This window comes from Sus scrofa, chromosome 14 (assembly GCF_000003025.6).
Source record: "Sus scrofa isolate TJ Tabasco breed Duroc chromosome 14, Sscrofa11.1, whole genome shotgun sequence".
Lineage (NCBI taxonomy): Eukaryota > Metazoa > Chordata > Mammalia > Artiodactyla > Suidae > Sus > Sus scrofa.
The window spans coordinates 33,008,001-33,029,409 of record NC_010456.5 but is presented as its reverse complement, the minus strand read 5'-3'; the positions used below and the strand labels follow the sequence as shown (position 1 = coordinate 33,029,409).

Sequence of the window (21,409 nt, the reverse complement as noted above, 5' to 3'; positions counted from 1 at the left end):
GCCGTGGGAGCGGCCCAAGAAATAGCAACAACAACAACAAAAGACAAAAAAAAAAAAAAAAAAAAAAAGAATGGCAACAAAAAAAAAAAAAAAAAAAAAAAAAGAACCACATTCAATTCTACCGCCGTGCTACCCGAGTCACACAACATCACACTGATTCTAGAAAGATGGATAGAAAGACTCACCAGATAAAGGTTATGTTTGTCCTGAAAGGCATACTGTAACTGGGGGATCCAAGGGCTTGTGCTCCGGGATAAGATGTTCTGTTCTTCCTCAAAAAATGAAACCTGGGGGAGGGGGGGAGAAATAAACAGTTTAGACAATTATAACATAAAGAACTAAATGTGAGGGGGAGCAATGCCCTTTGCTCTCTCTTTAAGCCTCAACTGATAATTTCTAGTTTGGTTTTTTTTTTTTAAGCCATCATTTAGCCCCACATCCCACCAATTTCACACGTACACCTACTTCACTCACCATTTTTTCCAGATCCATATATTCTGTGTCTGGTTATTTGCTTACTATCTTCCTTTAAAGTCAACTTACTTCTTTCAAATCTATCTATCTTTCTCTTCACCTTTCTTTCCTCAACATTTCAGTCCTCAAGCCATTAGATGGAGAAGAACCCTAGAGCAGGGCATCTGAGTCCACTAAGGGGAGGGGGCAAAAGCAAAGACTGTAGCTTGGATGCACATGGGTGCATAAAATAAGCAAAAAAAAATTATTAAGGGTGATAGAGGAGAAAGTTACAAACATGATGTGAAAAGTAGAATGAACCCTGTGAGGCTGGATTGGACTTGAAGGCGGTGGTGTGAAGACACAGTGTGAACATGTAGAGATAAATACAGAAAGAAAGATTTAACTATGTGTGTGTAGGTATACTGCATACATGTACAAGTATTCTCTGGCTCTGGCCACTGAAAGGGCCAACAACAACTGAAAGGGAGCAACAACATCCCAATACCAATGAGAGCACCTAGTACCCTGATCTTGGCCTCTAAATACCATTTTCCACTTTAAAAAAAACAAAAACAAAAACAAAAAAACAACCCACAGGGTTCCATGGAGAAATGATTGATTGCAGGGCTGGGGCAGGTCATGTACAAGAGCCTGAACATCTTATTGTATCAAAAAGCAACACAGAACTCAGAGGAGGAATATCCCCTGCCCCGAAAAAAAGGCAACCTAAAGAGGTTCTCATTGGCCAAATTAAGGACAATCTGAGATCTGAGTATAAAAATATATAAAGACGGGAATGGACTGTAACTGACAGGAAAATGCAAGTCAATACAGATATAAATAAATGAATGGATTGCAAGTTTTATGAGAAACAGATATTTCCATAGTTTGAAAATAGCTTCTTCCAAGATGTTTGTAGTTACAAAGGAGAGAGGAGTAATTCCATAATGGAAAAGCATGGCAAATACCAAAGTGACATCCTCAGGAATGTGACAATCTGAAATTGAGACTCACCTGTTGGAATGCAGTGAGAGGAATAGAGCATCTTATCTGTGATGTTCTGGCCTGAACCTGAATCGCAGCATGAGCAACATCAGACAAATCTATACCTTACAAAATAAATGGCTTACAACCTTCAGAATCGCCAAGGTCATAAGAGTCCACAAAAAACTAAGAGACTGTTTCAGATTGAAAAAGAGCAAAGGGGAGTTCCCATCGTGGCACAGCAGAAACAAATCTGACTAGGAACTATGAGGTTGCAGGTTCGGTCCCTGGCCTCGCTCAGTGGGTTAAGGATCCAGTGTTGCCATGAGCTGTGGTGTAGGTCGCAGACGAGGCTCGGATCTGGCATTGCTGTGGTTGTGGTGTAGGCCGGCAGCTATAGTTCCCATTAGACCCTAGCCTGGGAACCTCCATATGCCGCGGGTATGGCCCTAAAAATGAAAAAGAGCAAAGGGACAGGACAACTAAATGCCATGTGTGATTCTGAAATGCATCCTGTTGCTCTAAGACCATGGAACCAATGGTGAACATTGAGTGGGGCTGAGGATTAGATGGTGGCAATTTATCATGGTTAATTTTCTGACTTTTATTTTCTTTTTCAGGGCCACACCTGTGGCATATGGGAGCCCCCAGGCTAGGGGTCGAATCAGAGCTGCAACTGTCAGCCTACACCATAGCCATACCAGATCAGAGCCACATCTGTGACCTACACTGCAGCTTGCAGCAACGCCAGATCCTTAACCCACTGAGCAAGACCAGGGATCAAACCCATGTCCTCATGGATACTAGTCAGTTCCCGCAGTGGCTCAGCAAGTTAAGGACTCGATGTTGTCTCTGTGAGGATGCAGACTTGATTCCTGGCCTCGTTCAATAGCTTAAGGATCTGGTGTTGCCATAAGCTGTGGCATGGGTCACAGCTGCAGCCCCAATTGGACCACTGGCTTGGGAACATCCATACACCACAAGTGTGGCCATAAAAAGAATGAATGAATAAATCAATCAATCAATAAATCTTCCATTTAGTTCCAACAACACCATCCTATGTTTTGATATATCAGTTAATATTAAACTATAAAAGGTTTTCTTTTGTTCTTTTTTCTTTTCTTTTTTTTTTTTGTCTTTTTGCCATTTCTTGGGCCACTCCTGCGGCATATGGAGGTTCCCAGGCCAGGGGTTGAATCGGATCTGTAGCTGCCGGCCTACACCAGGGCCACAGCAATGCGGGATCCGAGCCACATCTACATCCTACACCACAGCTCACGGCAACGCCAGATCCCCAACCCACTGAGCAAGGCCAGGGGTCAAACCCACAACCTCATCGTTCCTAGTTGGATTTGTTAACCACTGAGCCACGACAGGAACTCCTAAACTATAAAATGTTTTAAAAGAGTTCTGTCCAGGAATTCCCTAGTAGTCTAGCCATTAAGGAGCCAGTGTCGTCATTGTTGTTATTCAGGTCACTGCTGTGTTGCAAGTTCAGTCCCTGGCCCAGGGAACTTCAACATGCCTCAGGTGTAGCCAAAAATAAAAAAATAACAACAAAAAAAAAATTCTGTCTATATTACTACTTAAAATCATCATGTACACTGCCAGTTAAATATCTAACACGTTTTGGGAAACACCAACCCACCATCCGTAATCCACTGCACCAGATCCACTGATCCTTCTCTTTTCCTGGAGCGTAAAAAGTGTCCCATGAAGGCTGGCTGAACTAAAGGGTCTACACCTTCACCTGCTTACCATAGACTCCTCGTCTGAACTCTGAAGCTCCCATTAAAACATACGGTCCCTGGGGACCTCTTCTGGTTCTCACAGAGCTCTGGGAGGGTGTGCTGACTCCTCTTGGGTGGTAGATCCTGTTTGTAGGATGCTACCTCTTCTCACCTCCACTATGGCACTTTCTTCTACTCATTCCCTGTGCTGACTTCTCTCTCCTCATGCCCTTAAATTCCCAAGCTTCACCGTGCCTGTTAAGGAGTAGGTGGGTGGCTTTAATTAGTTCCTGAGTGTGTGTGTGTGTGTGTGTGTGTGTGTGTGTGTGTGTGTGTGTGTGTGTGTGTGTGTGTGATTTTTAAAACCCTCCCCACCTCCAGTCACACAGGGGTCACCTCAAGTCACTCCCCTGGAGGAGGGCACACCTTTGAGTGTCTCTGCTGCTTGCCTGCAGTATGGCATATGTTGGATTAGCTTCCTTTTTTTTTTTTTAATTTTTACCGCCACACTCACAGCATAAGGCAGTTCCTGGGCCAGGAATTGAATCTGAGCCACAGCTAGGGCAATGCTGGGTCCTTTAAACCAATGTGCCACACCAGGGATCGAACCCACACCTCCACAGCAACCTGAGCCACTGCACCACAGTGGGGACTCCTAGATTAGTTTCTTTTTATATGCACCATTTTCCACCTGAAACATAAGCAGCAAGAGGCTACATCTAATGCCTCTTCCGAGGACCTAGAAACTCCACAGATGCAACAGGAGCTCAGCAGGTATGGTCTGATGACAGGTGGTTCTCAGGGGTTGGGAGGCTGAGTGAGCCTCTTCCACCTGCTCCTCTGAATGGTCTGCCACGTCTTGGCCTTTATCATCTCTGGGAAGTTGCTCACATTTCCTTCCTGGATGCAGGCCTCAGTGTTCTTGGATTCTGACAAGCAGCTTCCTGCCCCTGGCTGCTTCTCTGACTGAAGGCCACGGCAATTCACTGAAGTGCTCAGACTCTGACCCCGACCTCCTCCTTCCAAAAGCCCACATGACCCCTCACCGTCACACAGACTAAACCTCGATGCCAAACAACAGTTCTTGGGGGAAGTGGGGACTTACTCTTGAATGGGTACAGGGCTTCTGCTTGGAAAGATGAAAAAGTTCTGAAGGCAGACAGTGGTGGTGGTGGCACAGCATTGTGAATATACTTCATGCCACTGAACCAACACACTTAAAAGTGGTCAGGATGTATTCCTTACCACACTAACCAAAACAGGAGTCTTTTGGTTTACGGGGTTTTATTTTTGGTCACACCTGTGGCATGCAGATGTTCCTAGACCAGGGATCAAACCTGTGCCACAGCAGTGACCCGAGCCACAGCAGTGACAATGCTGGATCCCTAACCTCTAGGCCACCAGGAAACTCCCAAAAAGGGTTCTTGAGGTTGAGGGTCACCAATCACCCCCTTGCCATTCAAATATCACCTTTCTCCCCATTTCCCAGCCTTTCCGTCCTAAAACGTTAAAAAAAAAACAAAAAAAAAAAATCCGCAAACAAACAAAACCACATCTGCATAGCATTCCCAGTTTCAAACCTCGAGAATGGGCCACATTTTCACCTGGCACATTCTCTTCACTCCTCTCTGCTCTGAACCCACATTCCCTCTCAGCAGCATGAACCTTCCCTAACTGCCTTGGGCTCACCCACTCCATCATCCACAAACTTGCTAACTGCTCCCTCTTCTGTGATGCTAAACAGATAAGCGTCTGCTTTATGGATCTGCATCCCTCCTCCACTTTCCAAGCTTATTGTGAATCCCTGAAACAACAGCCACAGAGATTTGATTTCCTGTACAGGCTTCCCACGGAGCAGGCTGCAAGGCCGAGCACATGATGTGCACTCCCACTTGGGTAACTAACGAACTGCTCTCTGAAAGCCCAGGCTGACGGCAGTCACTCTAGAAACACAGACAATGAATCAATACGTCTGTAGCAACAGCCTTGTTTCAAAGGGAGAAAAACACCACAGACAGAAAGGTAACTTCTCACCTGCTCTCAAACCAGCGGCTCCCTAGCCACAGAACCATCTCATTTCTCCAGAAGCCTGGTGTAAAATCAAATACATGGGCCCCCAACACAAATATGTAAGACAGGTGCCGGAGTTCCCACTGTGGCTCAGAGCTAACAAACCCCACTAATATCCGTGAGGATGTGGGTTCGATCCCTGGCCTCACCCAGTGGGTTAAGGATCCAGCGTTACTATGAACTGCAGTGTAGGTCGCAGAAGCAGCTTGGATCTGGTGCTGCTGTTGCATAGGCCTGCAGCTACAGCTCCGATTTGACCCTTAGCCTGGGAACTTCCATATGTCGCAGCTACAGCCCTAAAAAGAAAAAAGGAAAAAAAAAAAAAAAAAAAGATGGGTGCCAAAGCAAAGGCTATTTAACTCAGCCCCCTCCCCCCACACACACACATCTCTGAAGCCCTAGCCAATGGTTATGAAAGATCATCTCAGATTCATCAGCGAAAAGGCCAAGCTGGTACTGGATAATACACAACTATCGAATCATGACCGAGCAACCAAAGGGAGCTTGTCAATCTTCAAAATTAGTCAAAATCAGTTCAAGACCTTCCAGGCTGTGCCATCAGAATTAGCCAGAGACACGGAGGAAGACTGGCTCCATCCCAGAGGTCGGGTCCGCAAATGATCATCTCGACAGTGAACATGCTGGTGCACAAAGGGAAAAGCCGTGATGGTAAATGCTCCTACCTGCTCCTGGGCCAACAAGGCCTTCTTCTTCATGACTTTCATGGCATAGATGTCCCCGGTCGCCTTCTCTCGGACCACTTGCACTTCGGCAAAGTGACCGCAACCCACGAGACTTCTCACTTCGAAGTCCTTTGCTGAAGGCTGGAGCTCCTGCAACTCAGCTATGACATCAGCATCTGCAAAAGACATTGAGAGTGACCCCTCTGGATCAATAATGTGCTTCAAACACACGCACCTGTATGAAGGTGAAGAGGAAGGAGGAAAGGAGTGCTGTTATGTCTTCCCTCACTGTCAAGAGACATGTAGTCCCTTTCTTCTTGTCGTGAATAATTATAAAATCAGCACAAAAGTGTTTTTCTATGTTAAGTTAAAATTAAGGGCTCCAGAAATTCGAGAGCACAGTTTCCATGGCAGCTATGATTTGAATCCTGTAGACGTAGCAAAGAGGGAAAGGAGAACAGAAATCATGCTTGTCGTCCTCCTCTCTGAAGGCTGCCGGGCAGTGTTTGGTCCAACGTGCTTATTGGCGTGTAGATGGGTTTATAACAGGACGTGGGCAACAGGATCCCCATCTCAGCTGACTTTGGAGCTGACATCCAGATCATTCCATTCTGACTACGTGTGTCCTGCTCAGTTTAATCCCACTAGCCCAGGTCTTATCTCCCTTGGATGGTGTCAGTCAATACCTTCCTTTCCTCATTCTGTAGCACCACAAAAGGGAAAAAAAAAGAAAAGCCTGAGCCCAAGGAACCAAATACAGCCTCGACCTTGGCCCTGAAAAGGTGACATTCACTCATCTGGATGGGCTTGCAACTATCTTCTTCTCTCAGCAAACAGTCTCATTCCTTTTCCAAGTGCAATTTCTTGGGTCATGGCTTCACGTGTTCTGACTGCTTTAACAAAATACCATCAACCAAGTGGCTTTAAACCACAGGCATTTATTTCTCAAAGTTCTGGAGGCTGGGAAGGCCAGTAGACCAAGATCTGGTGAGAACCTGCCTCCTGGCTGACAGGCAGCCACCTTCTCCCTGCGTCCTCATGTGGCAGAAGGAAAGGGAGCCCTGGTCACTCTTCCTCTTCTCCTAAAGGCACTAATTCCATCAGGGGGGCCCATCTTTAGGGATTCATCTAAATCGAGTTATCGGAAGTCCCTGGTGGTTCCGCAGGTTAAGGATCCAATGTTGTCACTGCTGGGGCTCAGGTTCAATCCCTGGCCCAGAAACTCACATGCCATGGGCACTTAGAAACTCTTTTTAAAAATTGAATTATCTCGCAAAAGGTCCACCTTCAAACACCACCACACTGGGAGTTAGAGCCTGCACATATGAATTCGGGGAATTGGGAGGAGATACAAACATTTAGTTCACAAATCTTCAGTGTTTAAAGTACGGACTAAATGGATGGCGAATTTGGAATCCAACATTCATTTATTAATAACACTAAGCTGGGGCACCACTGGATGTGCAACGACTCTAATGATCTAAAGGAAAGAGGGGAACATCCATGACTGACCCACCGACTGAAACTGTGAGTCATCAGGAAACTGCATCATATATGGGGTCACACTCCAAAGGGAGACGAGGGAAACACATCATCAAAATTACCCTGGAGGAGTTCTTGCTGTGGGGTAACGGGATCAGTGGCATCTCTGAAATGCCAGGCTCAGGTTCCATCCCCAGCCTGGCCCAGAGGGTTAAAGGATCCAGAGTTGCCGAACCTACAGCACAGGTTGCAACCATGACTTGGATCTGATCCCTGGCCTGGGAACTCCATATGCTGTGGGGTGGTCAGGAAAAAAAACAAAAAACAAAACAAACAAACAAACAAAAAACCTGGAAAAGCCCTCAGAAAGTGCCATGTTTAAGATCAAAACATGTGAAATCCCACATGTTGGAGCAATCACTGTCTCTGTGACTGGGCACCAGATAAAGGTGGGAGCAACAGTCTAGAGTTACATTTGCTTGGCAAGTTCTTCACACGGTGAGAGGAACAGAGTCAGGGAAAGGCCATTTCACAACTGCAGTCATTTAGTAGCCAATCGATGAATTAGCCAACGCGGTCTTAATTGCTGTCACCTATACCCTTTGTTGCGCAGGTGAAGTTGAATTCACCTGCATCAAAAGCACATACGATGAATTCCACTGCACTGACTGCACTGCTTACTTCAACTACTCATCCTAAAAGCCCCTGCTTTTGGTGCCTTGGGAAATCAGGCAAGAGTGGTACGTGGATCTGCATGAATTCATCGTGGCCAATGCAAAGAACAAAATAAATCTAGAGTGCCTTCACAGAGAATTCCATGCAAAAGCAAAATGGAAAGCTGCACGGTATTTCCCCTGTGCCCTGACATCACAGTGCCAACCCCAGTCTTTCTTTCCTGTCCTCTTCCAAGCTTCTTTCAGATCAAGTACTTGGGTTTTGAATTATTAATTCCCCAAACATGCTGGCTTGCAACTTTCAGGGTTGAGCCTGATTTTATTACTGCTGGCACACAAGGCCATTCTCTCCTGGTTCTGTGAGGCCTTGGGCCCCCACGCTGCTTACAGCATTCTCCAGCTTAATAATTCTGGGTCTGTCACTGGCAACCACAGGGCATCTCAATCATAAAACAGAACCACTTGCAGGCAAAAACACCACGATGCTCTCAGAATCCTAAGAGACCATTCCACATCACCATGTTGTACAATATACATTGACGTATATTGGGACTTCCTGTTGTGGCTCAGTGGGTTAAGAACCCAACTAGTATCCATGAGGATTTGAGTTTGATCACTGGCATCACTCAGCAGGTCAAGGATCTGGTATTAGTCACAAGCTGAGGCACAGGTTGTAGATCTGGCTTGGATCTTGCGTTGCTATGGCTATGGTGTAGGCCAGCAGCTGCAGCTCCGATTCAACCCCTACCCTGGGAACTTTCAAATGTCCCAGGTGCCACCCTAAAAAAAAAAAAAAAGACAATGACGTATATTGGTTTTATCTACTCAAAACTTCCAGCTCCTTTGGGCAACTGCACATCCCCTATTCCATGCTGTCCTGGTGACCACAGTGCCCTGGACCTCTAGGCACCAAGATAAGGCCAGTCACAATACTTCACACCCTTGCCCTGTGACTGGTCAAGGGTGGGCAAATGACCTAAAGCAGAGCCAATGAGAACCTCCCCTGGGACTGCATGAATACAGACAGTGGAGGACGCATACCAGGCAGAATAGTGTGCCAGTCTCCAAAGATGGTGCCCAATTCAAGCCCTTTGCAGTTGCCTGGCACATGGAATCTGGGGAGCTGTGACAACCAAAATGCCTCCAGATACAGCCAAATGTCACTGGGGGACAAAATCACGATTGCTAGAAAATCACTGGTGTAAGGTTAAAAAATATGAAACTGGAGAACCAGCAGCCAACTTCCCACCATGAAGTCAAGCAGAGTCAAGAACAAGGTGCAGGCAGGGCCAATGTACCGCTCTCACAGTCCTAAGGCACTTTGCTTTGCCAGCGTCTTGCTCCATAAAACAAATGGCCACTTGGTATAAAGATGAATACAATGCAGAATCATTATACATTATTATTATTATACCCACATTTTTCTTATGATTTTAAAATAAATAAAAATCAAGTTCAGCTATGTATAATAAATTCAAATCAAATTAAATATGGTGGGCGCTATGCACTGCATTTACAATGCCTAATGAATAAGCAGCCTTGAGTGAGGGTAAGGATGGGAGCAGACGTTATTTAAGACCCTGGACAAGCCAGGCCTAAAGTTTGGCCCATCCCTGGACTTTCACAGTTTCATGACCTCGCCCAAAAAAAATGCACCTTCTGGCCTAAGCTAGTATGACTTGAGTTTCTGGCACTGGCAACCAAGAAGCCTTGACTTACCCCATCTCCCAACAACAAGTGGAACTTGACCTTACAGTTGCATCTGTCTAAGAGCAGGCTTCTTACCCACTCCCACCAAACATGAACACATCATCCGACCCTCCCCACTGGAAGTCCTGTATTCTTCCAATTCTAAGCCAGACAGTTTTCAAAAAAAAGTTCCACACACTTACACTTCTGGACAAAGCTGCTCACGTGCTTAATCTTCATCAGAGCCGGCTGACTGCATTCTTTAAAGAGAACAAAGAGGGCATCTAATATCCCTTCTCGGGAAAGAGGAGACATCTGTTGTTGAGTCATGAAGGGTGGTTTCCCCTAAAAACAGCAAACAGCAGATGGAGACATTGTCAATAATGAAAAGCTTTGATCAATAACATCCACGCAGAGCAAATTGCAAGCCACCAGCTCAACTAACTGCTCACGACACATGCTAACAGCACAATTTGGTGGCTTCATTGTCTAAAGTGACATCCACTGAGCTGTCACGTGTATGATGCCATCACTGTGGGCTTCTTCTCCTGGCACCTGGGGAGAACTTCGCTGGCACATGCTGAGTAAGAAAAGGTCCTTCTTTCTGTATGGTCTGAGGCTCGAAGGAACATATACTCTCGACCCTGCTGGTCTGGACAAGTCTCAGTGTCCTTGCAGCAGGACATGAGAACCGCTTCCTTCCTCTGGTCCCAGAGATTTGCTAACATAATTTCAGTGTCTTTCATTCACTCAAACAACCTAGGGTCGTGTGAATGGAGCGACTGCACTAAGCTGAATTTATTCATGCTCTCCAGCAACAGCTGCAAACTGGCAGACTGTCTCTAGCCCACAGACATGTTATGTTTGGCCTGTGGTATTTAAAATAATTTGAGTTATCTGCCAATATTGAAAAATCAGGAGATTTCACACACAAAAAAATGTGGAGGATGGGGGGGTGGGGGGATTTCTGGCTTCTCATGAAACACTGGCAGATCTGGCAACACTGCCTCCACGTTCCAGCCTGGAGATGCTGAGCAGAGCTGGGAAACACTGCCCCTCGGGGTAGTGAGTGTGTTCTGCACTGCACTGCAGATCTGACTCGTAGCTCTTCCACCTGGCCCACTTTATTCCTTTCACTTGCTGCCTGGCCCTCAAAGATGAGTTTGCTACCCCCTGTCTAGAGCAATGATTCCCATGTGCCAGGCCGTGGATTGTGCGGAGGTCTCTCTGCAAAGCTGGCCGCCAATGGTTCCTCCAACTCTGAAGGTACTTGCCACTGCACCCTTCAAGAGCTTCAATCTATTTGCTCTCTCCGTGAATCTGTGCTGTTGCAGTGACTCATTTCCACCAACAGAACATGACATGACTGACCCTCTGTCAGGTTAAGTTAGAGCCCTTAAGTAGTCTGGCAGCTTCTACTTCCACCTTTTTTTTTTGGCTGGCCCACTGCCTGTTTTTACAAATAAAACTTTATTGGCACACAGCCACACCTATTGCCACACTGTCTATGGCTGCTTTTGTGCTACAATGGCAGAGTTGAGTAGTTGCAGCAGAAACATAGAGCCTATGGAGTCTAAGATACTTACGATTTATGGGAAAAAAATCACAAAGCCAGGGTTACATTGAATGAATACTGAAAGACCTTATAAAGTGAGGTCAGTGAAAGAACTCTGAGGTGTCCCAGCCAGCAGTCAGCACCCAGATGTTCCAGGCCCAGCCAAGCTCCCAACTCAATATGGCCCCTTGGGTGATTCCAGCTAATGTCACAGGGTGGACCAGAACCAACACCTAGGTGAACTCAGCCAACCCACAGAATCATAAAAAATAAATCACTGTTGCTTTTAACTGTGTGAGTGATTCCTTACCCAACACTGGATAACAGAAACAGACTAGCTACATGTGAATACCCTGGAGAACTTAAAAAAACAAAAACAAAAACAGGTTCTCAACTTTACACTAGTCAGAATGGCCATCATTAATAAGTCTACAAATAACAAATGCTGGAGAGGGTGTGGAGAAAAGGGAACCCTCCTACAGTGGGATGGGAATGTAAATTGGTACAAACCACTATGGGAAACAGTATGGAGGTACCTCAGAAAACCAAATATAGAACTACAACATGATCCAGCAATTCCATTCCTGGACATTCATCCAGACAGAACTTCCATTAAAAAAGATACATGCAGAGTTCCCATCATGGCTCAGCAGTTAATGAACCCGACTAGCATCCATGAGGACACAGGTTCGATCCCTGGCCTCACTCAGTGGGTTATGAGCTGTGGTGTAGGTCGCAGACGCGGCTCAGATCTGGCGTTGCTGCGGCTGTGGCATAGGCTGGCTCCAATTTGACCCCTAGCATGGGAACCTCCATATGCCATGGGTGTGGCCCTAAAAAAAAAAAAAAAAAATACATGCACCCCTATGTTCATTGCAGCACTAGTCACAATAGCCAAGATATAGAAACAACCTCAATGTCCATGGATAGATGCATAGATTAAGAAGATGTAGTATATATACACAATGGAATACTATGCAGCCATAAAAAAGAACAAAATAATGTCATTTGCAGCAATATGGGTGGAAACTAGAGACTCTCATACTAAGTGAAGTCAGTCAGAAAGAGAAAGATAAATACCGTATGCTACCACTTATGTCTGGAATCTAATATATGGCACAAATGAACCTATCTATAGAAAATAAACAAACTCACGGACATGGAGAACAGATTTGTGCTGGCCAAGGCGGAGGGGAAAGGAAGGAGATGGACTGGGAGTTTGGAGTTGGTAGATGCAAACTATTGCATTTGGAGTGGATAAGAAATGAGATCCTGCTGTGTAGCTCAGGGAACTATAACTAATCACTTGTGATGGAACATGATGGAGGATAATGTGAGAATAAGAATGTACACATGTATAACTGGGTCACTTTGCTCCACAGCAGAAACTTTCTTTTTTTTTTTAGGGCCACACTCACAGCCTATGGAAGCTCCCAGGCCAGGGGTTGAATTAGAGCCGTAGCTGCCAGCCTACACCATAGCCACAGCAATGCAGAATCTGAGTCTCATCTGAGATCTACACCACAGTTCAAGGCAATGCCCGATCCGTAACCCAGTGAGTGAGGCCAGGGATCAAACCTGTGTCCTTATGGATACTGCACCACAATAGGAACTCCCTTGCACAGCAGAAATTGACAGAACATTGTAAATCAACTATACTTGAAAAAAAATAATAATAAACAGGTTCTCGGGCTCTAACCCCAATCTACTGAATTAGAATTCCCCGGTTTCTAGCTTAGAATATGTTTTACTGGAGTTCCCATTGTGGCGCAGTGGTTAACAAATCCGACTGGGAACCATGAGGTTGCGGGTTCGATCCCTGCCCTTGCTCAGTGGGTTAAGGATCTGGCATTGCCGTGAGTTGTGGTATAGGTTGCAGACATGGCTCGGATCCCGCGTTGCTGTGGATCTGGTGTAGGCCAGCAGCTACAGCTCCGATTAGACCCCTAGCCTGGGAACCTCCATGCGCTGTGGATGCGGCCCTAAAATGGCAAAAAGACAAAAAAAATAAAATAAAATAAAAAAGGCGTACTTTAAAAAAAAAAAAAAAAAAAGAATATGTTTTACTAACAAGGCGCCCAAGAGAGTCAAACCTCAACCAGGCTTGTAAAGCACTGGGTCAAAAAAGGCCATCATATCTGTCACTTTAGAGTTCTGCCATTAGCTGGAAAAATAAGATTTTTTGTTTCTTCTGTTCTTTGATGAATTTAGTGCACACAGCAGTTCCCAAATACAGTACTGAGTCTTAACAAAGTTTTCAAGGCTGCCATGAAATGGGAAAAAAAATGACCATCACATGATGACACTTTTACAAAGCTAAGAGTATTCAAATTGTCAAATGATCCTTTATCCTGAAAAGATGTCCTTCCTCTCACGGTGTTTCTTAAAATGTCCTTTGTTTATGAAATCAAAGGACCATAAGATAATAGTTTTCACTTTTTTTCCTTCTTGTTTTTTTATATCCCTTACTTGGCAAAAGATAAATCTGGCAAACCTAGGTTGGCCCAGCAAGTTTGTAAAACTTTGCTGGCTTGAAAGTCTAAAGGCCTGCCAACCACTCACGGGAAACACGGTTAAATAGAAACGAAGACCCTGTCCAAAGTACTTACCTGAATGGAAAACAAAAATCACTCCTCTCTATTTAAACTTCATTAAAATGACATTGGGTGAGGAAAAAATCAGTATCCTTACCTGTTCATATAAGGCAAATGTTAGGTGTATGCTATGCTTGTAACTAATAGCCTTCCTAGGGGTTGGGAGGAGCTCATTAGTAAAATAAAGATGAACTCAGGATTTACCCACAATCCTTGCTATTATAATGACATTTAAACATAAAATACACTTAATAAACTCTGACACATTCTGGCAATGTCACCCAGCAGTTACATGTCCACAGAGCAAAAATGGAATGTGGCTTTGCCATTTACAAGCTGCATGTTTCTGACCTATCTTTGCCTTGCTCCCTATCCACACATTATAAACCCTTAATAAAGTTATTAGTTGGAAGGGTTTTGGTGTAAAATGATAAAGGGGCTAAAAAGTGGTAGCACTCCAGTCATCTGAGGTGGAAAAGAGATTACTCATTAGTAAAAATATCCTATGACTTAAAACGGTGACATTTAAGCTTTCAGTCCATCTCCATTCTGTTCTGTTTGAACATCTCCAATACCAGCATCTTGGGAAAAATGTCCTCAAGAACATATTAGTAATGAAACTAACACAACACTGTAAGTCGACTGTACTTCAATTTAAAAAAAAAAAAAAAAAAAAAAGAGTTCCCGTTGTGGCTCAGCAGGTTAAGAACCCAACTAGTATCCATGAGGATGCAGATTCAATCCCTGGCCTCGATCAGTGAGTTAAAAGGTCCAGCATTGCCATGAGCTGTGGTGTAGGTCACAACTATGGCTCAAATCCCATGTTGCTGTGGCTGTGGTATAAGACAGCAGCTACAGCTCCAATTAGACCCCTAGCCTGGGAACTTACGTATGCCGCAGATGCAGCCATAAAAGTAAAAAAAAAAAAAAGAATGTATTAGCATTTACCATCATACAGGTATTCTACAAAAATATTTTCTTAAATATAACTACTGCTAAGTGAACATAAATGCCTTATTACTCTAATACTATTTCTACACTTATTATCAGTAACAGTAACCATTTATAAAGGGCTTACCAAGAACTGGGCAAAGAACTAAGTACTTTACAGGGATTATCTCATTTAATTCTTGCAATTCTGTAAATTAGGTGCCATAACTTCTATTATAAAGAATGACGAATGGTTTCAGAGAGGGCAACTGACTCACCCAAGGTAACACAGCAAGTGCTGGGATCAGGATGCAAACCTTAATCCTCACCACTATCTACACTGTCCCTTTGACTTGTGAATACATAAAGTCAAACAAGAATTTCTGTATCAACGGTGTTCCATCTACATCAGAAACAAAAGAATTAAAAAGCTACTTGGAAATAATCTCACAACATTAAGTTTTAATATTCTTGGGGTGATGGAAATGTCCTTTATTTTGAGAGGAATGTGGGTTTCACAGATGTGGTATTTATCAAAACTTTTTTTTTTTTTTTTAATTTAAAACATCCTTTCAAGTTCCTGTTGTGGCGCTGGGGAAACTTACCTGACTAGTATCCATGAAGACACAGGTTCAATCCCTGGCCTCGCTCAGTGGGTTAAGGATCTGGCATTGGAGATCCCGTCGTGGCGCAGTGGTTAACGAATCCGACTAGGAACCATGAGGTTGCGGGTTCGGTCCCTGCCCTTGCTCAGTGGGTTAACGATCCGGCGTTGCCGTGAGCTGTGGTGTAGGTTGCAGACGCAGCTCGGATCCCACGTTGCTGTGGCTCTGGCGTAGGCCGGTGGCTACAGCTCTGATTCAACCCCTAGCCTGGGAACCTCCATATGCCGCAGGAGCGGCCCAAGAAATAGCAACAACAACAACAACAAAAAAAAGACAAAAGACAAAAAAAAAAAAAAAGGATCTGGCATTGCCACGAGCTGTGGCGTAGGCTGGCAACTGCAGTTCCAATTCAACCCCTAGCCTGGGAACTTCCATATACCCATCCATGGCCCTAAAAAGCAATAAATAAATAAAACAAACAAACATGGCTTGAATGAAAAAGAAATAGGATTACACCTACAGAAATTCTGGTCCATACAGTAGTCTTTGTTCATTTACTTTCTTTTCTTTAATAAAAGAACAAACTTTATACTGAAGTGTAAAGTGTGTGAAATCATAAAAACGGGTCTCCCTGCAGGAGGAAGGGATAAAGGGGAGTCTGGAATTAACACATACACACTACCACATACAATTCCCACTATGTCTCAGCATGTTAAGGATCCAGCATTGTCCCTGAAGCAGCTCAGGTCCAATCCTAGCCTGGTGCAGTATGCAAAGCATCCAGCATTGCCATAGCTGTGGCATAAGTCACAGCTGTGACCCAGAATCAATCCCTGGCTATATGCCACAGGTGCAGCCCGGTGTGGGCGGAGATTATCAATAAGGACTCACTCTATAGCACAGGGAACTATACCCAATATTTTGTAATAACCTATATGGGACAAAAATCTGCAAAAGAATATATATGTATTATTTCAGCAAGTGGTGCTGGGAAAACTGGACAGCTGCACGTAAATCAATGAAACTGGAACACGCCCTCACACCATGCACAAAAACTCAAAAATGGCTTAAAGACTTAAATATAAGACAAAACACCATCAAACTCCTAGAAGAGAACATAGGCAAAACATTCTCTCACATCAACCTTACAAATGGTTTCTCAGGTCAGTCTCCCAAAGCAACAGAAATAAAAGCAAAAATAAAACAATGGGACCTAATCAAACTGACAAGCTTTTGCACAGCAAAGGAAACCGTAAAAAAAAAAAAAAAAAAAGACAACTTACAGAATGGGAGAAAATAGTTTCAAAGGATGCAAATGACAAGGGCTTCATCTCTAAAATATACAAACAACTTAGACAACTCAACAGCAAAAAAGCCAACAACCCAATTGAAAAATGGGCAAAAGACCTGAATAGACATTTCTCCAAAGAAGATATACACATGGCCAACAAGCATATGAAAAAATGCTCAACGTCACTTATTATTAGAGAAATGCAAATCAAAACCACTATGAGGTACCACCTCACACTAGTCAAAATGGCCGTCATTAGTAGGTCCACAAATAACAAATGCTGGAGAGGGTGTAGGGAAAAGAGAACCCTCCTGCACTGTTGGTGGGAATGTAAATTGGTACCACCACTATGGAGAACAGTATGGAGGTACCTTAGAAAACTATACACAGAACTACCATATGACCCAGCAATCCCACTCTTGGGCATACATCTGGACAAAATTTCCCTTGAAAAAGACACATGCACCCACATGTTCATTGCAGCACTATTCACAATAGCCAGGACATAGAGACAACCCAAATGTCCATCGACAGATGACTGGATCAGGAAGATGTGGATACACAATGGATACACAATGGAACACTACTCGGTCATAAAAAAGAATGAAATAATGCCATTTGCAGCAACGTGGTTGAAGCTAGAGACTCTCATACTGAGTGGAGTTAAGTCAGAAAGAGAACGACAAATACCATATGATATCACTCATATCTGGAATCTAATATACGGCACAAATGAACCTTTCCACAGTAGAGAAAATCAGGGACATGGAGAACAGACTTGGGGTTGCCAAGGGGGAGAGGGAGGGAGTGGGATGGACTGGGAATTTGGGGTTAATAGATGCAAACTACTGCCTTTGGAACAGATAAGCAATGAGATCCTGCTGTATAGCACTGGGAACTATATCTAGTCACTTATGATAGAGCATGATAATGTCAAAATAAAGAATGTATACATCTATGTGTGACTAGGTCACCTTGCTGTACAGTAGAAAATTGAAAGAACACTGTAAACCAGCTATAATGGAAAAAATTAAAACCATTATTAAAAAAAGAATATATGTGTTAGATATATGATATATATGTATGACTGAATCACTCTGTTGTACATCCGAAATTACTACAACATTATAAACCGACTATAACTCAATAAAATAAATTAATAAGGAAATTTTTTTTAAAAAGTTTTAAAGGAATTCCCCAGTGGCACAACTGGTTAAGAATCTGGTATTATCACCACTGTGGCTCGGGTCGCTGCTATAGTGTGAGTTCAATCCCTGGCCCTGGGAACTGACCCATGTCATGGGCATGCCCCCCCCCAAAAAAAATTTTTGTTTTTAAAAAGTCTCCCTTCAAGGGCAAGTTTAGCTACCTACTCCTGTCTGCACAATAGCTCCTTTTACCAATACTATCATTGCATCTAAAACACCAAAAAGGGATTTCACCTAGATTAGCTTCAGTCCTATAATAAAAGCAAAGCTGAGTAACAAAGAGGTTCCAAGGAAACACACACGGGTGAGCAAAGTTAGCAAGCCAGCCTGTTACCTGGAAGAAAAGATTCAGCCTGGAGGCCCTGCTGGCAATGGGTTCAGCAGCTCCGGCATCCAGCGGATTCCGTGCTCCATACTTGAACTTCAACATCTCCCCACTGCTGCTGAAGGGAGATAAGAGGTTAATTGCACTACCACTGTGTGCAGAAGCGTGAGCAATCCTGGTCTCCTGGGAGAAAGCAGGAAGAGGGAGGTGAAAAATCAGCCACCACTTGGGTCTGAAGAAGCTCAGTCTAGACATTGAGTTTAAAAATCAGATGTTTATTCACTGTAACAAGAGTGAAGCTGTAACACTTCCAGCAAAGTGCATTTATTATCCGCCCCCCTCAGAACGTAAGCTCCACCAGAGCACGGACATTTACCCTCATAGAGTGGGGACATACAGAACGCTGCACATAGACGCTGGCAAATAGTTACTAAATAAATGACTGAGAAATAAGCAAATTACGTAATACAGGTATGTTGAAAGGTGTTAAGTACTACGGGGCTCAAAAAAACAAATGAGTAAGATGAGGTTCCTGACGCCTGGGTGTGTTTTTAACAGTGTAGTCAAGGTAACCACTGAGAAGGTAACACCTGAGCCAAAACCTGAAGAGAGTAAGCAGCAAGCCTTACGCTATCCGGGGTAAGAAAAGCATCCCAAGCAGAGGAACCACCATAAGGACCTGGCCTTCTCCAACAATAGCTGGGAGACCAGACGAGCTGGAGCGGAGTGAGCGAGGCGGGAAGAAGGAGGTAATGAACGAAGAGCATGAAGACACTAAAGTAAATTTAGGTCACACATTGTAAGGAGCTGCGGGCCTCCATTAGTAGTACTGCCAGGAGGCAGGGCAGAACCAACACAGGACCCCATCCAGCTGAAGAAAGGAAAAATTCTGGCCCCAGGTCTGCCTGGACGACCCTTCCGGCTGGGTGGAGGTGAAAGCGTACACCGCCAGCCAGGAAAGATCCTCCGGGCCCCCGGCAGCACCCCTCCCCCCACCCGCTCCCACTCCTCCCCCGGCAGCCCTGGGAGGGCGGGACCGCCACCCTTCCTGCTCCGAGAGGCAAAGCCGAGTCTGGGTGGGTGGAGGAGACCCTTCTCCTGTTATTGCCGAGCGGGGTGGGGGGGGAATTGGACGTTGAGGGGAGGGTGGGAAACCAGACTCACGCTCCGCGAACCCCGCCAGTCTGCTCTGCACAGCACTCAGCCCTGCGCCTCCCGCCGCTGAGTTTAAACCCGGGGAACCGCATGGGCGGGCCCCAAGCATTTCCAGACCAATCAGCGTTTCCGCTCCTATGATGGACAGTGGTACCTCAAGCAGGCCCTGCCCAAGTCCTGAAAAGGACTAAGGAAGTGAAAGGGAGAGCCAATCAAATTGTTCCTTCCTTTGACTCATGACCAATAGGAAACGGGGTGGGAAAACCCGGCAGGGCAGGTCTTGGAAGTTTGAAATTGGCGGTTAAGCAGAAGGATGCAAGGTTTGGGGTTGCTTCTGTTTGTTCCTGGGATCTCCGGGGAGCTCGCCGGCGCTGCTTTCGTGAACACTCGCGAGGAGAAAGCAGCCAGGTCGCTCCGTCCGGTCGTTTTGGTCCTCATCCTGGCTAAAGTACTTGTTACTTTGGTAAACCAACTGGTTTTCTGCTACAGCTGAAGCAGCAGATGTTTTGAGTTTGACATTCCTCCTGCCTCAATGACTGGCTGTCCTGCAACAAACACGTGAAAGTATTGAGACTGATAGGACATTTAAAAATAAAAACTAGGAGTTCCCTTGTGAAGAAGCAGGTAAGAATCCAACGTTGTCACTGCAGGGGCTCCTGTCGATGCTGTGGCACGGGTTGGATCCCTGGCCTGACAACTTCCACATGCAGTGGGCACAGCTAAATAAATAAATTAATTTTAAAAATAAAATAAAGACTAGACTTAAACAGTCGGTTCACTATAGAGGAAATCCAAAAGACCAACCAACTTATGAAGATGTACTCAACATCATTTGTAATCAGGAAATAAGAAAAATAAAACCACGAAGAGATACAGTAACAGATTGGGGTGGAGGTCTGACAGTGTTTGCAAAGATGTGGAGCTACCCCCATTCGTACATAGCTGATGGGAGTATAAATCACTACAGCCTCCAGAGAAATTCTCCTGGGTTCCTCCATCCTGCTGCTCTCTGCCTAGGTGCCCCTTCCTAATAGTCTCTTGTTTTGTCAGAAAAAAAAAAGAAAAAATCAGTGCAGCCTCTTTGAAAAAGAGTTTGCCACTATTTGCTAAAGTTAATGATATGCACATTCTATGACACTCTTGGGTGTACACCTTAGAGAAACTCCTAGTTATGTACACCAGAGACGTTTATGAGTATGTACAAATAGTACTGTACAACATTGTAGAAAAAAGCTGGAACACAAATATCCACTAGCAAAAAAAGGATAATTTTTTATATTGCAGTGTTTTCAAATAGCAATGAAAGGGGACCAACTACGGCTGAACACAATAACAAAATGAGTTTCCAAAACAATGCTGAGTGAGGGAAGCAAAACAATAGAATAAAGTATGTTTTCAGTAATATAAATTTCAAAAGCAGACAATGCAAAAGAACATATTTAGAGAAGGATGTACATACAGGTGATAAAATCATAAAGAAAGCAAAAATCAAGATAGTGGTTACCTAGAGTTGGAATGGCAACCTTTCAGGATACTGCTATGATCTAATTCTTAGCTTGGCTGGTAATGATCTGCTTTTTTTGTTTGTTTGTTTGTTTTATAAATAGTAAATTTTGTGTATATTCTATTTATGCGCATGTTTTAAATTTGAAAAATTTGAAAGGGAGGTGGTCCTTTCTATACTTGTGGCCCATGGAAGTTCCCAGGCTGGGAGTAGAATCATAACTACAGCTGCCAGCCTACACCACAGCCACAGTGATGTGGGATCTGAACCAAGTCTGCAACCTACACCAGAGCTCTTGGCAATGCCGGATCCCTGACCCACTGATCTAGGCCAGGGATCAATCCCGCATGCTCATCGATACTAGCTGGATTCATTTCCGCTGTGCCACAGCAGGAATCCTTATACTTTTCTAATGCCTGCACTAGATATAACTGGAAATGCGTTATCACATGCAGAACTCGCATGTGCACATCA

At 44.4% G+C, this 21,409-nt stretch overlaps 1 protein-coding gene across 13 annotated transcripts in view; it reads right to left on the bottom strand.

Moving 5' to 3' along the window:
- The window catches only part of CIT (citron rho-interacting serine/threonine kinase), a 186,158-nt gene extending 166,576 nt beyond the window's left edge, over positions 1 to 19,582 (bottom strand). For 8 of the 13 annotated variants that reach the window (XM_021073544.1, XM_021073546.1, XM_021073549.1 and 5 more), the window contains exons 1-5: positions 19,441 to 19,504; positions 18,286 to 18,391; positions 9,972 to 10,113; positions 5,924 to 6,099; positions 186 to 287 (exon numbers count right to left, since the gene is read on the bottom strand). In XM_021073544.1, coding sequence (XP_020929203.1) covers positions 186 to 287; positions 5,924 to 6,099; positions 9,972 to 10,113; positions 18,286 to 18,381 — 516 coding nt within the window. In that variant the 5' untranslated portion in view covers positions 18,382 to 18,391; positions 19,441 to 19,504. Of the gene's footprint in view, positions 1 to 185; positions 288 to 5,923; positions 6,100 to 9,971; positions 10,114 to 18,285; positions 18,395 to 19,440 lie in introns of all 13 variants that reach the window. The other 5 variants (XM_021073543.1, XM_021073545.1, XM_021073548.1 and 2 more) reach the window with 3 other exon arrangements.